The sequence below is a fragment of the Balaenoptera musculus genome, chromosome 4, assembly GCF_009873245.2.
Source record: "Balaenoptera musculus isolate JJ_BM4_2016_0621 chromosome 4, mBalMus1.pri.v3, whole genome shotgun sequence".
Lineage (NCBI taxonomy): Eukaryota > Metazoa > Chordata > Mammalia > Artiodactyla > Balaenopteridae > Balaenoptera > Balaenoptera musculus.
Genome location: NC_045788.1, coordinates 86216946 through 86233610, shown reverse-complemented (window position 1 = coordinate 86233610; position 16665 = coordinate 86216946). Strand labels below are relative to the sequence as shown.

Sequence of the window (16665 nt, the reverse complement as noted above, 5' to 3'; positions counted from 1 at the left end):
GTCTCAATTTCTGCCCTGCAAACTGGTTCATCTGTACCATTTTTCTAGGTTCCCCATATATGCGTTAATATACAATATTTGTTTTTCTCTTTCTGACTTACTTCACTCTGTATGATTGTCTCTAGATTCATCCACGTCTCTACAAATGACCCAATTTTGTTCCTTTTTATGGCTAATATTCCATTGTATATATGTACCACAACTTCTTTATCCATTCGTCTGTCGATGGGCATCTAGGTTGCTTCCATGACCTGGCTATTGTAAATAGTGCTTCAATGAACATTGGGGTGCATGTGTCTTTTTGAAATATGGTTTTCTCTGGGTATGTGCCCAGTAGTGGGAAGCTGGGTCATATGGTAATTCTATTTTTAGTTTTTTAAGGAACCTCCATACTGTTCTCCATAGTGGTTGTATCAATTTACATTCCCACCAACAGTGCAAGAGGGCTCTCTTTTCTCCACACCCTCTCCAGCATTTGTTGTTTGTAGATTTTCTGATAATGCCCATTCTAACTGGTGTGAGGTGATACCTCATTGTAGTTTTGATTTGCATTTCTCTAATAACTAGTGATGTTGAGCAGCTTTTCATGAGCTTCTTGGCCATCTGTATGTCTTCTTTGGAGAAATGTCTATTTAGATCTTCTGCCCATTTTTGGATTGGGTTGTTTGTTTCTTTAATATTGAGCTGCATGAGCTGTTTATATATTTTAGAGATTAATCCTTTGTCCGTTGATTCGTTTGCAAATATTTTCTCCCATTGTGAGGGTTGTCTTTTTGTCTTGTTTATGGTTTCCTTTGCTGTGAAAAAGCTTTTAAGTTTCATTAGGTCCCATTTGTTTATTTTTGTTTTTATTTCCATTACTCTAGGAGGTGGATCAAAAAAGATTTATGATCAAAAATCATAAATCAAAAAGATTTATGTCAAAGAGTGTTCTTCCTATGTTTTCCTCTAAGAGTCTTATAGTGTCTGGTCTTACATTTAGGTCTTTAATCCATTTTGAGTTTATTTTTGTGTATGGTGTTAGGGAGTGTTCTAATTTCATTATTTTACATGTAGCTGTCCAGTTTTCCCAACACCATTTATTGAAGAGACTGTCTTTCTCCATTGTATATCCTTGCCTCCTTTGTCATAGATTAGTTGACCATAGGTGGGTGGGTTTATCTCTGGGCTTTCTATCTTGTTCCATTGATCTATGTTTCTGTTTTTGTGCTAGTACCATATTGTCTTGATTACTGTAGCTTTGTAGTATAGTCTGAAGTCAGGGAGTCTGATTCCTCTGGCTCCGTTTATTTCCCTCAAGACAGCTTTGGCTATTTGGGGTCTTTTGTGTCTCCATACAAATTTTAAGATGATTTGTTCTAGTTCCGTAAAAAATGTCATTGGTAATTTGATAGGGATTGCATTCAATCTGTAGATTGCTTTGGGTAGTATAGTCATTTTCACAATATTGATTCTTCCAATCCAAGAGCATGGTATATCTCTCCATCTGTTGGTATCATCTCTAATTTCTTTCATCAGTGTCTTACAGTTTTCTGCATAGAGGTCTTTTGTCTCCCTAGGTAGGTTTATTTCTAGGTATTTTATTCTTTTTGTTGCAATGGTAAATGGGAGTCTTTCCCAAATTTCTCTTTCAGATTTTTCATCATTAGTGTATAGGAATGCCAGAGATTTCTGTGCATTAATTTTGTATCCTGCAACTTTACCAAATTCATTGATTAGCTCTAGTAGTTTTCTGGTGGCATTTTTAGGATTCTCTATGTATAGTATCATGTCATCTGCAAACAGTGACAGCTTTACTTCTTCTTTTCCAATTTGTATTCCTTTTATTTCTTTTTCTTCTCTGATTGCCATGGCTAGGACTTCCCAAACTATGTTGAATAATAATGGTGAGACTGGACATCCTTGTTTTGTTCCTGATCTTAGAGGAAATGCTTTCAGTTTTTCACCATTGAGAATGATGTTTGCTGTGGGTTTGTCATATATGGACTTTATTATGTTGAGGTAGGTTCCCTCTATGCCCACTTTCTGGAGAGTTTTTATCATAAATGGGTGTTGAATTTTGTCAAAAGCTTTTTCTGCATCTATTGAGATGATCATATCGTTTTATTCTTCAATGTGTTATATGGTGTATCACATTGATTGATTTGTGTTATATGAAGAATCCTTGCATCCCTGGGATAAATCCCAACTTGATCATGGTGTATGATCCTTTAATGTGCTGTTGGATTCTGTTTGCTAGTATTTTGTTGAGGATTTTTGCATCTATATTCATCAGTGATATGGTCTGTAATTTTCTTTTTTGTAGTATCTTTGTCTGGTTTTGGTATCAGGGTGATGGTGGCCTCATAGAATGAGTTTGGGAGTGTTCCTTCCTCTGCAATTTTTTGGAAGAGTTTGAGAAGGTTGGGTGTTAGCTCTTCTCTAAATATCTGATAGAATTCACCTGTGAAGCCATCTGGTCCTGGACTTTTGTTTGTTGGAAGATTTTTAATCACAGTTTCAATTTCATTACTTGTGATTGGTCTGTTCATATTTTCTATTTCTTCCTGGTTCAGTCTTGGAAGGTTATACCTCTCTAAGAATTTGTCCATTTCTTCTTCAGATTGTCATTTTATTGGCATAGAGTTGCTTGCAGTAGTCTCTTAGAATGCTTTGTATTTCTGCATTGTCTGTTGTAACTTCTCCTTTTTCATTTCTAATTTTATTGATTTGAGTCCTCTCCCTCTTTTTCTTGATGAGTCTGGCTAATGGTTTACAAATTTCATTTATCTTCTCAAAGAACCAGCTTTTAGTTTTGTTGATCTTTGCTACTGTTTTCTTTGTTTCTATTTCATTTATTTCTGCTCTGATCTTTATGATTTCTTTCCTTCTGCTAACTTTGGGTTTTGTTCGTTCTTCTTTCTCTAGTTCCTTTAGGTGTAACGTTAGATTGTTTATTTCAGATTTTTCTTGTTTCTTGAGGTAGGCTTGTATAGCTATAAACTTCCCTCTTAGAACTGCTTTTGCTGCATCCTATAGGTTTTGGATCGTTGTGTTTTCATTGTCATTTTGTCTCTAGGTATTTTTTTGATTGCCCCTTTGATTTTTTTCAGTGATCTCTTTGTTATTTGTAAGATTGTTTAACTTCCATGTGTTTGTGCTGTTTACGTTTTTTTCTCTGTAAGTGATTTCTAATCTCATAGTGTTGTGATCAGAAAAGATGCTTGATATGATTTCAATTTTCTTAAATTTACTGAGGCTTGATTTGTGACCCACGATGTGATCTATCCTGGAGAATGCTCCCTGCGCACTTGAGAAGAATGTGTAATCTGCGATTTTTGGATGGAATGTCCTATAAATATCAATTAAATCTATCTGGTCTATTGTGTAATTTAAAGCTTCTGTTTCCTTATTAATTTTCTGTTTGGATGATCTGTCCATTGGTGTAAGTGAGGTGTTAAAAGTCCCCCACTATTATTGTGTTACTGTCGATTTCCTCTTTTGTAGCTGTTAACAGTTGCCTTATGTATTGAGGTGCTCCTATGTTGGGTGCATATATATTTACAATTGTTATATCTTCTTCTTGGATTGATCCCTTGATCATTATGTAGTGTCCTTCTTTGTCTCTTGTAATAGTCTTTATTTTAAAGTCTATTTTATCTGATATGAGAATTGCTACTCCAGCTTTCTTTTGATTTACATTTACATGGATATCTTTTCCATCCCCTCACTTTCAGTCTGTATGTGTCCCTAGGTCTGAGTGGGTCTCTTGTAGACATCATATATATGGGTCTTGTTTTTGTATCCACTCAGTGAGCCTGTGTCTTTTGGTTGGAGCATTTAATCCATTCACGTTTAAGGTAATTATCATTATGTATGTTCCTGTGACCATTTTCTTAATTGTTTTGGGTTTGGTTTTGTAGGTCCTTTTCTTCTCTTGTGTTTCCCACTTAGAGAAGTTCCTTTAGCATTTGTTGTAGAGCTGGTTTGGTGGTGCTGAATGCTTGTCGGTAGCTTTTGCTTGTTGGTAAAGCTTTTGATTTCTCCATCGAATCTGAATGAGATCCTTGCCGGGTATAGTAATCTTGGTTGTAGCTTCTTCCCTTTCATCACTTTAAGTATATCATGTAACTCCCTTGTGGCTTGTAGAGTTTCTGCTGTTAACCTTACGGGAGTTCCCTTGTATGTTATTTGTCGTTTTTCTCTTGCTGCTTTCAATAATTTTTCTTTGTCTTTAATTTTTGCCAGTTTGATTACTATGTGTCTTGGCATGTTTCTCCTTGGGTTTATCCTGTATGGGACTCTCTGTGCTTCCTGGACTTGGGTGGCTATTTCCTTTCCCATGTTAGGGAGGTTTTCGTTCTATAATCTCTTCAAATATTTTCTCCGGTCCTTTTCTCTCTCTTCTCCTTCTGGGACCCTATAATGTGAATGTTTGTTGTGTTCAATATTGTCCCAGAGGTCTCTAGGCTTTCTTCATTTCTTTCATTATTTTTCTTCATTCTGTTCTGCAGCAGTGAATTCCACCATTCTGTCTTCCCGGTCACTTATCCGTTCTTCTGCCTCAATCAATCTTCTGCTATTGATTCCTTCTAGTGTAGTTTTCATTTCAGTTATTGAATTGTTCATCTCTGTTTGTTCTTTAATTCTTCTAGATCTTTGTTAAACATTTCTTGCATCTTCTCGATCTTTGCCTCCATTCTTTTTCCAAGGTCCTGGATCATCTTCACTATCATTATTCTGATTTCTTGTTCTGGAAGGTTGCCTATCTCCACTTCTTTTGGTTGTTTTTCTGGGGTTTTATCTTGTTCCTTCATCTGGTACATAGCCCTCTGCCTTTTCATCTTGTCTATCTTTCTGTGAATGTGGTTTTTGTTCACAGGCTGCAGGATTGTGGTCTTCTTGCTTCTGCTGTCCCGTCTGGTGGATGAGGCTATCTAAGAGGCTTGTGCAAGCTTCTTGATCAGAGGGACTAGTGTTGGGTAGAGCTGGCTGTTGCTCTGTTTGGGCAGAACTCAGTAAAAACTTTAATCCACTTGTCTGCTGATGGGTGGGGCTGGGTACCCTCCCTGTTGGTTGTTTGGCCTGAGGCAACCCAACACTGGAGCCTACCTAGGCTCTTTGGTGGGGCTAATGGTGGACTCTGGGAGGTCTCACCCCAAGGAGTCCTTCCCAGAACTTCTTTCTGCGCCAGTGTCCTTATCCCCGCGGTGTGCACAGCCACCCTCACCTCTGCAGGAGACCCTCCAGCACTAGCAGGTAGGTCAGGTTCTGTCTCCTATGGGGTCACTGCTCCTTCCACTAGCTCCCAGTGCCCACACTACTTTCTGTGTGCCCTCCAAGAGTAGAGTCTCTGTTTCTCCCAGTCTCCTGTCAAAGTCCTACAATGAAATCCTGCTAGCCTTCAAAGTCTGATTCTCTAGGAATTCCTCCTCCTGTTGCCGGACCCCCAGGTTGGGAAGCCTGATGTGGGGCTCAGAACCTGCACTCCAGTGGGTGGACTTCTGTGGTATAATTGTTCTCCAATTTGTCAGTCACCCACCCAGCAGTTATGGGATTTGATTTTACTGTGATTGCACCCCTCCTACTGTCTCATTGTGGCCTCTCCTTTGTCTTTTGAGATCATGTTTCTAAATGGAAATCATGTAAAAAATAATTTGTGACCTGTAAAATATCTTTGCATTTAATAAAAATGACAAAGAACTGGATGACTTAAGTAACAAAAATATTGACTCAAGTCATGATAAAACCTTTTCTACACAAGAGTTAATTCTATCATCCTCAATCCTTCTTAATGACTGGTTTGATTTCCAAATCTACGGAAGAGCAATCAATTGCCTTCTCAAACTCACTTCCAGCTGAGTTTTTAAGGTCTTATTTATCTGAGAAGGATTAACTCTTGCTCCCACTTAAAGCTCATCTGATTCTTCTCCCAAGCTCTCCTGTCTGTTCAACAAATGTTTGTTGAATGTCTGCTGCATGTCAGTCACCGTACGGGGATGCCTAGTAGCAAGGTTACCAAAGTCCTTCTCTCACAAAGCTAACAGACTTCAGGGCAGGAAGGAGATATTAACTCAATAAAACCAAAAAAGGACTTTGAGGTTATAATATGTTGTCTACATTTGTTTAGTACTTCAGTGTTTTCAGCACACATAATTTTATTTGCTCTTCCAAGCATACCTCTGATGTAGGAGAGATATTCTTGTCGTTTTATAGATAAGGAAACAGAAATGGGGACAAAGCATTTGCCAGAGGCCACTCCAATAGTAAGTGACCCAGGTAGGATTAAAAGGAATCATGCCCCCTCCATAAATAAATTCAGCAGCCTCTCCTTTTCTGGGCTCCTAAAGATGTTCAGCTTCCCTATCTGTCATAACATTCACTTATCTGAACATTCATCTCCCTCTCTCTTCCTTCTTTTTGTTTTCCAAATAATCAGTTTTGTTTTAGAGCCTTAGAAGAAAAAGTAAAGCAGTCCCTTGAGTTGTTTTATCACAGATGTCATCAGCCCAGCACCATCCAGTTAGGTCCACCAGACATAAGCAGGGATCACTGTGGGCCATGCAAGTTCACCTTCTCATATCACACAGGAAATAGATGGGATTCCCCAGAAGGGAGCCTCTCTTCCATGCTTCTGCGGCAAGCATATTTGCCAAAGAATTTTCCAGTGCTCATCTGAGGTGGGTTCTTGTGTTGTGTGTACACATGTACACAACCACTGGCAAGTTAGGGGTGACTGAAAGTAAGGCATGTCCTGCATTCTGTTACCATCATTGACTAGAGAAATATTTAAATATAGCAGGTCCAGATCAGAAGAATTCCTCTCCTTACTTGGTTAAAGTTCCCAAAACAAAGGTAAGCGTTGGGCAGTGGGAACAGAGAGTACAGAACATAGAGGGAGATAGCGTACTTTGTAGTTTCACGTTTCTCGTTCATTTGTTGAAATAGCTTGCAATACTTTGTGAAACTGCACCTCATCCATCCATTTATCAAGCACGGTAATATCAGTAGAGTCTCTTGGCCAATCTGAACACGAAAGTAGAATTGTGTATGATTCTGTGTCAGCAGAATCAGTGTGCAAGGGGACATATTTCCTTTCACTGTGGAGAGGGTTTGTGCTTGGGGTGCCTATAAATCCATTTTGTTTCAGCGCTCTGGAACTCAGTGAAAATGCCTAAGCAAGCTTCTTGGTGGAGGATTGCATTGGAATATGTTCTCATGCTATAAAATTTAATTGATTCCTTAAATATATTTACTATCTTTCAGTTCACATATATATATTTTTTTAATGTGAAGAAATAACCAGATGACAAGAGTGAAAAAAATGTGATATGTGTTCTCATGAGCCTTGTGAGTCTTATGGTGAATGAAAGACAATCCTGTTCCTCTGGGGTTCCCGACATGGGTTTCCAGGCAGTGCTGAGAAAAGGGAGGCCTTCAGAGAAATGCAGGACTGGTTTGAGTTTCTGGTCTGCATTGGGAAAGTTGCTTGTCTTTGGTTAGTCTAGGTTTCTTCTTCTATAAGATGGGAATCATACTACCTGCCTAACCATGTTGTTATGTTTAAATCAGAGTCATAAAGTGCCCAATCCATTTCCTCTCAAAGGTAGACTAAGGCGGGAGGGGAACTATATTGAGACACAAGTTAGAAAGAAGCACACCATACAGCAAAGAAACTATAGCATAAAATATGATGACATAACTGAAAAACCAAATGTCTGTCAGAGCAATAAAAGTCAATGGACAAAATTCATCTATTAAAGGAATAAGACAGTAGGATTGAATTGCAAAGTATTACCTAAAACTTAACTGTATGTTGTTTTTAAAAGACAAAATGAATTTAAAAAGTGATTTAGTAAAGTTGAAAATAAAAGGATGGGCAATATCATACTAGGCATATGTAAACAATCAGAAAGCAGGGATCACAACCTTAATGCCAGACAATGCGGAAATTATGGCATTCAGTGGGAAAAGGAAGGCAATCTGCAGTGATAAAGAGGGCGATCCACATAACGATCTAATTACAATTATTTATGCACCAAAGGATATAGCGTTAATACTCATAAAACCTATACAAAGTACAAAGAGAAATGGAGAGTGCTTCAATAAGAGATTTTCCTTTCTCTTGGCTCATGACAGAGACAGTGGGGGACAATAAATAAGGCTAGGAAGAGTATTAAATCATACAAATAATGAGTTTGGTAATATATATAAACAGAGATTACCCTTTTAAAAAAATGACCTTGGGGCCTTCATAAATTTGATCCCAACAAAATTGTTAGTAAATTAAAAAATTAAAAGCTATACTGCAATAAATAATCTCTTATCTAACTCAGATAGAATTTAAAACCTTGAAAATAGGGAAGCCAAAATTCTGCTCCCTGGAAATGTAAGAACTCTCTCTTAAATAATTCCTGGGCTAAAGTGAAAATTAAAACAAAAATTATGGCATATCAGATGTGATGTATGTGCATGTCATACAATGCCACAACAAGGCCAGTTGCATTGCGTGTGTGTACGTGTGAGTGTGTGTACACGCTCACTTGTGCACGTACCACATAAGTAACTGCTTCCCTTGTTTGATCTCTTCAGAGAAGACGTAGGGATGACTCAGAAACCTCTGAAATACCAAGGTTTAATATGAAGAGGATGCTGATTCATTCCTCCTTTATCTAAAGAATCAGAATAGTGCCTTAAATAAACTGTCATTATTGTCATCTAAGGAGGAAAGTGTGTAAACTTGCTAACAAGTGGGTGTTTTCAAAGTTAAGCTCACTTACTAGGAGGAAACTGAAACCTAGGGGTGATCTAATGTATCTATCTCAGCTCATCACACTGGGGTGTCACAGCTGCTCCTTGAGCACAGGGTGGGCTCGGGGGGCAGCTCACTTCCCTCTCTGTCGTGCTCTCCTCTTCAGGTCAGTTTGTTCAGGGGAACTGGTCTACCCGACCAAGGGCCACAGGGCACAAAGAATAAAATGCCCTTAAAATAGCAAGCCCAAGAAATGAGTTCTGAGTAACAAAATCTTAGTCTGAAACATATTCTTCAATTGTCATTTTTCTGACTTACGTTTGTTTTTCATAGACTCCCCTATCAACTCTCGGCATAGCACTGAAATTCCATAACTATTCAATAACCAAGAAGAGTATGAAAGGCTGTGACCATGGATGGTGGGAAATTAATGAGCACATGTAAGTGGTTTCCATATGTGAAGAATCTAATGAAAAGCCTCGCCCAGGAGTTCAAAGCCTTGGATTCTTTTCCCCCAGAGAGTTGGCACTTTACTATTTACAGACAGGGGAACTGAGGACTACAGGAGTTAAATAACTTGCTGAAGGTCACTCAGCTTATAAGAGATTAACCCAGGATTCAAGTCTTTATGGCTCCCAAGTCCCTGTTTCCATCACTGCTCTGTGCTGCTGGGCTATGGATGTACACGCTTCATACTTTACAAAAATAATTGGCAGAAAAACCATTGCAGCCATGGAGGAAAATAGTAAATAGAAGTCCTGATGATTACAAAAGCTAGAAACCATCAGCCAGTTCTGTGCAGTAGGAGAAAGAAGCTGAGAGAAATTTAGGCGCCTGGGCTTCCCAAACTGATCTAGAAAGTCCTTACTCTCTCCCTTCATTCATCCTTTAGTTGTTGTTATTGTTTACTTGCTTCTAAAGTTATAATAGGTCTTGTATTAAAAAAAAAAAAAATACAGGATGCCCTGTCTTTGCCAAATAGCTTCTCAGTTTACTTTAAGGAAACTTGTGAAGTTAGCCTGAGGGACTTGTCTGCTAATTCTTTGCTCACTGCTATTCCATGAATGAAACCTTCCCTTTCTAAATGATTTTCCTGAACAACCTTCTTTGATTTCATTTAGACTCTTAGGTGACTTGCTAAATAGTCATTGATCCTTTTGGAATAGAATCTCCCTGCTTTAATGGCTTTCTTGGATCCATTATTAACATGTGGCCTGTACTCCTTTTGGCAGTATTTTTGAATCAAGGGTCTATTAAGTAAGAGGCAGAAGACCTAGGTTCAAATTGCAGCCTTGTTATTTAGTAGCTACGTTAACTAGGACAAATTATTTAATCACTTCGATTGTCAGTCTGCAAAATGAGGTAATGAGGTGGGGTTTTTCGGCAAGCATTCAATGAAATGATGCTTACCACACACCAGAACATCTTAGCTATGATTAATAGGATTAATAGGATTGCTAAGGAAATGACATTGGATGCGTAAGTACTATGGAATGTGCCCCAAGGCTTTAAAGATACTGCATTTTGGTATTTAATTAGAGGTCCAGAAAACAAATCTTTACAAATCTATTGTAAGTTTGTATGATTAAAATAAAGCAGTGCTTTGAAAATGAGATGCTTTTTCCCCCTAAGTAACAACCCCTGCCACCCATGATGTATTGCTGCCAAAATATGAATAGTTTCTTCCTGCAAATACCAGGAAAGCTCTCTGCCCTAAATACATTCCCTGAAGGGCCAGCTCTTCACTTTGTCTTCTGGGTTGGCTGAAATACTATCAGATTCTTTTGATACTAGTTGTACCCATGGGATTTAAAATGCCAGCCCTTCCCATTATCAGTCCTTTTCATTAGAAAGGCTCTAATTGAACTAATTCCTGGCACCTTGCTGCTAAGGTTAGCCTAAAGGCTTTGGGTCTGTCATGGAGAAGGAAGAAAAAGTAATGCTGACACCAGGAAGCCTAGTGATCCTGAATTCAGAGAACATAGGGTGGGGTATGAGTGCTCAGGGCAACTAGAATGCAGTATACAAACCTGAAGAAATGAGCAGCCTTCCTACAAAGCTTTTGTCCAGCAAAGTTCCGGAGGGGAAGGCTGTTGGTGCGTTAGAAAGTGCTAGGGTTTAGTATCCGGTGAACTGTGTCCTAATGCTGCCTCTGCTTACTTGCTATTTGAACTTTAACAAATTACTTCACCTCTTTATGTCTCAGTTTTCTTACCTGTCACGTGTCTGCCCACGTACACTAACACTTGCTGGGTTTCTCCACTCTCTCGCTTTATTTTATTTTCATTTCATAAACCACCACTATGCCCCATTACATACTGTCCCCCTGTAAACTCCAGCCCAAGCATGGTTTCAAAGACCCCTTTCCTCTTGACTCCTCTTTAATGTCGAAGTGAGGCTAATCTTTGCAAGAAAACTCTAGTAAATACTAATGGAGAATTCCAATAAAAACTATGAGATACAGATAACAATCATCATGATTTTGGAATGCAGGCTTCTGATCCCAAGATGACCAACTAGAGTAGACTCTGGCCCCAAGAGCTTGACTAGGCTTTCAGGCACCTCTCAGATGCTGGCTTCCGCTTAGCCAGGTGGCCACCTGCAGCTGCTGTCTCTTCCTCGTATCCCAGGAGCTGGTCTATCCGCCCATCAGCTCCTGAACTTCAGCCAATTGCAAAAGATTCGTCCTGAAATATACGTGAATGATTTGAACTGTAAAATGTTAGGTTACCCCTGTGTTCTTCACACTGAATGCCAGCATCTGATCCATGGAACATGTGTGGTTCCCAAATGCTTTGGGGACCTGGAGTGATGGGCATTCACAGATTCCAGTGGAGGACATCCCCCTTCAAGCCTAGTGTCTATTGTTTCCCTTTGAGAATTTCAGCCAACCCACAAGACAGGCCTCCACTTGTGTCCAGAGTAGGCAATTCTTTTTTTGTTAGGCAGTTATTTATGTTCAAAGAAGAGAGAGGACTAAGAGAATTAAACCCATATTTCTTCTAATTATAAGTACTGGTGAGGAAAGCAACAGGTAACAGATAGTTGGTAGTACTGCTATTTTCTTTAGCAGAGGAGAAAATCAAGGGGACAGAAGTGACTCAATGACAATCACTTAGCATAGGATGGATAACTACCATCAGCTGTACCATAAGCATCTCCGTTTATGAAGCTCAAATGACCAAAGTATCAGTGAATTCGCTGTTGACAGGAGACAGGAATGCAGTTGACAGGCCCTCATGCTCTGTGTCCCCCTACCCTTACTCCTCAGGTACTGCGGCTCCTACATGGATCACCAGACGATTTTCCGAGTGCCTAACTCCTTGGTTCATGTTCAGCTTCAGTGCAGTTCAAGGCTTTCGGACAAGCCGCTTTTGGTGGAATATGGCAGTTACAACATCAGTCAACGTAAGCCGGGGATCAGCCCCGTAGAAAACCGCAATGAAGGGTTAAACAGAGGCTAACACTTTATGACTCTAAACGCTGAGAATTTAAGGAATGAAAACTGCTTCTTTATTTCTGCTATTGACGAGTATACTTTTATAATAATATTTAAATAACTATATAGTAGGAACAAAATATATGATAAATATTACATACAGTTATGTATTTATTATGCTGAAGTTTAAATTATAGAAGAAATAATATCGTTGTTTGTTACAATTGAAAAATAGTTTCTTACATTATTCCTGAAATATAGGACAATTTCTTGATTCATTGTTCTTCTTGCTGGCCATAATTTTTTGTAAATATGAGGTTTACGCCAACATTTGATGGATTGGAGGGCGGCAGTTGCAACTCACTGTGGCTTCTGATGCATAGAAGGATTGGTCTTTCAAGGAGAGTCCAAATATCAGCCTACAGAGTGTTGAACTTCACACTGAGAACTGCTGGAACAGTGGCCAGGAAGCGGTCAGCAGAAAAGGCAATGTCTGAGGGAAGTCATCAGTACTGGAGAGAGTAGATACTGACCCAGGAAATTCTCAACCCATTTTTTTTTTTTTTTTTGTCTTAAACAGTAGTCTCTGAGGTTTAATAATCTAACTGCATTTTTTTGTAGTAGAAATTAAAATATATGACAATTCAAATAGGAGGCTTTCATCTGTATTCCACCTACAGTCACTTCTCCTGCCACTGGGATGCCACTCTGTGCTTGGAGAAACAGTGATTGGGTCTCAACCCATTTTAAAAGGCAGAAAGTAAGAGTTAACCACTTAGGAATCCATGAGGTTAAGTCCTGAGAGAAAGCTCAGTTAGACCCTTCCTTCTTTGCCAATGCTCATATACCTGCTTCTGGATTCAGAATATTACACTTCTGAATATCAGAATATTACAATTCCCATCAATGATACGGGTAACTAGTAAGCTACTTATTTTTAACTCTTATTTCAAACCGTGAATATTTCCTAGGAGCTCATGCTCTCCATCGTGTGCTGTTGAGTTAGTGCTTGACCTGACCATGCACCCTCCCCATTCTTTTGCACGAAGCACAGGCTAGGTAGCTTATAAGGAACAGAAATTTATTTCTCACAGTTCTAGAGTCTGGAAGTCCAAGATCAGGGTGCCGGCATGGTCGAGTGAAGGCCGTCTTCTGGTCTCAGATTTCTCGTTGTACCCTCGCATGGCAGAAGGGGTGAGAGCGCTCTGTGTGGCCTCTTTTATGAAGGCCGTCACTCATCCCGTTCATGACGGCTCTGCCTCCGTCACTTATCACCTCCTGAAGGCCCCACTTCCCCCTACCATCACCCTGGGCATTAGGATTTCAACATATGAATTTGGGGGCTGGGGAACACAAATATTCAGACCACGGCAGAGAGAAAGGATTTATTAGTACTATCATGTTTAGCTATAAGCCCAGGATTAAAGATTCCATTCCAGGGAATGGATCTTTGATGAGTAGCCTGGTTGAAGTGCCCTAGGAGTCCTGAGTTTTGAGACCAGTCATTAATCTCTCTAGGTCCAACTTCTAAGATCAGTGGTTACTAATACATTTTGCCATAGAGATCCCTTGAAAATGTAATTAAAGGCACAGACCCTCAGAATGATGCATCTGGTCATAGGGGATTCAGAAACACCAGAAGGCCATTTAAATTCCCCAGAGATTCTAAGACCGCACACTGAGCATACTGGACTCAAAGGCATCTTCCAGCTTTCTCTTTCTTCAAGTCTGTGATAAAGCCAGGTTGCTGAGTCGAGGATGGAGGTGTAGGAATTTGTATATGTCGACTCAGAGCTTCTGGTGGATTAGTTTGATTTCTTTGCTCTCTTCAATACTCCTTTTTGGCCTTTCAATTACCAGCTATAGCTTCGCTTTGATGGAGAAATTGTATAATTACTACCGCTATGTTGCCACTCAGCCACTTAACAGTTCACATCTCTTTGTTAATGTGGTCTGGTGACTTTTAGGGACCCACACAGATTTCCTATGTCTTATTGTCTCTAGCCTGTCCTGTTGGATCTTTTAGATGCTCCTCCGGTTTATGTGTCCCTCAGGCCCAGCGCTGTGATGGAGTAAATGACTGCTCTGATGAAAGTGATGAACTCTTCTGTGGTGGGTATTTAAGCTTCTACTATGACTTTCTTAGGAATAAATAGCTTGTCAGGATCACTGTTACTGCCGATGCATATCCTGGGTCTTTGTAGCTGTTATCTATTGCCACGTAATAAACTAGCCCCCAAACTCAGTGGCTTACGACAGTCATTTGTTCTGGATCATTCATCTGTGTGTTGTCTCAGGTATGACCAGTCTAGGCTGGGCTCAGCTGGGTGGCACTGCTTTTAAGCTGTGGATCCTCCTGAGCTTGGTTCTTCTCAGGTCGGGGTTGGTTCTACTCCTCGTGGTTCTTTTCCTTGTTGAGCTAGTGGCCTGGCCCTGGCAGTGGTAGAAGCAAAGGAGGGGTGACCAAAAATATAAGGTTCCCCTTAAGTCCTGGGCTTGGAGCTGGCACACCATCACTTGTGTCATATTCCATCAGTCAAATAGCTGAGGCCATAGTCAAGGGGCAGGGAAGTTTATTCTGCACACTTTGGGGCCATGGCAAGGGTGGGGATGCATAATACTATCATAGAGAATGAGGATCTATGGTTAGTAAGTCAATCAACCACAATCTTAAACATAATCCTGTTTTAAAGCACGGATCTTTCCTGTAGAAAGAAGTTCAGAATCTGCAGAGAAGTAAACACTTTCAGCATGCTCATTTATGGAGCACAGGTGTTGAGAATAAAAGAATTGATTTTTTTCTTTTTTACCTGTATAGTTTGCATCAACATCACATTGGTAATAACTAAGTGGTGGGGTATTGGATATTCTTATTTTGGGCAGAGAGTCTCTGTATTGGTTTTTCATTACTATTTGCACATCATTCCTGAATCTATCTCCAGTTTCAGGGAGCAATATGGGGAGAATAGTTCACCAGACCATATGACACCCCTGGCAACACTTTCTCCTAAAGATCCAGAGTTTAATTCCAATACAATTGCAATGATGAAGCTATTTAATCTTTTTCATATTTTGGAGAAATATTAAAGTTAATATAACTAACTGAAAAATTATGTTCATAAAAAAATAACCTGTAACTCTACACCTTTTTTTTTTTTAATTGACAAAACAAAATAAAACCCTCTTAACTTAGGCTTCATTAACAATTTAAATCTATAGGGTCTTCTATTTCTTAAGAAAATAAATACCATTATATAGTGATTGAGGTTGCTTTTGTTTTTTATGTTATTATTATTCCCTACTATTATGCTCCAAATGAAAGTGATTATTGTTACTTCGTAACAAGGACTGTTTTTTAGTAATTATCATCTCTCATCATGCCATGTTGGGAGCTATTCTCTAGGAGTTGACTGGGTACTAGATACTCTCAGAGTAAATAAATGGACTATTTCAGGGCAGCAACGTCCTCCGCCTGCTCCTCACAAGACATACCTCTGAAAAAACAGGAGCAGATAACAAAAATGATAACTTTTCAAAAAACCAGAAATGTCTAAGGAATTATACCTTCTAAGAGTGCTTGCTACTATATTGTGCCTGTCACTGGTCTAAATGCAATTCCCGAAAATATTCCAAAGAAGAAAAATTGTAACAGATTTACACTGGTATTCCTAGTTCAGGGAATGAATGTCTCAGGGTAAAATAATTTTAAAGAGAGTTTTCCTTACCAATAGACTACAAGTCTGTTGTTCTTTAAGATCTCACATTCGTTAATCTAGTCAACAAACTTTTAGTGAGCACCTACTATTTGATCAGGCGCCTGAAGAACAGAGATGAGTAAAACAAAATCCCCAATCTCAGGACACTCCACTTTGTTTAGGAAGGTAGACAAGTTCAATTTAGATAACAGTTTATGATTTTTATTTTCCTTAAAATCTTATGATGCATTTAGTTGTAATTAAAGAAACAAACCACCAGAGTTTAATGTATTTCTCCACAAGCAAAAGTCATATCTGACAAACTCAAAGTGCTAAGAATTACACCAAAATTTAAACATCTGCTTTTCCTCATGGAGGTGTCAGTTTTGAGAAAACACATGTTTTGTTTTGTTTAAGTCATCTTAACCATTTGCACATTTTGAGGGGCACTGCTGGTCATCAGGGAGTCCCACTGATGTCTCAGGCTCACGAGCTTTCTACCTGTTCTCCTTCCAGTGACTCTTAAACCTGCCTGCAACTCCAGCTCCTTCAGGCAGCACGGCCCTCTGGTCTGCGACGGCTTCAGCGACTGTGAGGACGGCCGGGATGAGCAGAATTGCACTCAAAGTGAGGAGGAGCCCTCTGCACTTTGCTGTTCTTCTAATCAGACTCTTCTAAGCCCAAATCAAAATCTCTCTCTTGGGTTAGGGCAATCGACTTGTCCCAGTTTCCCCACGGAAAATCCCAGGTCCCGGGAATCCTCCTGGGCCCAGACAAAGCGGAAGAGTTGGTCACTCTAA

At 39.5% G+C, this 16665-nt stretch overlaps 1 protein-coding gene across 1 annotated transcript in view; it reads left to right on the top strand.

Annotated features, from left to right (window-relative positions):
* The window catches only part of TMPRSS7 (transmembrane serine protease 7), a 37339-nt gene that overhangs the window by 13196 nt on the left and 7478 nt on the right, over positions 1-16665 (top strand). Inside the window, 5 exon segments of the mRNA XM_036849685.1 lie at positions 8572-8578; positions 9065-9171; positions 12003-12139; positions 14175-14282; positions 16382-16492. Of these exon segments, the coding sequence (XP_036705580.1) occupies positions 8572-8578; positions 9065-9171; positions 12003-12139; positions 14175-14282; positions 16382-16492 (470 nt within the window).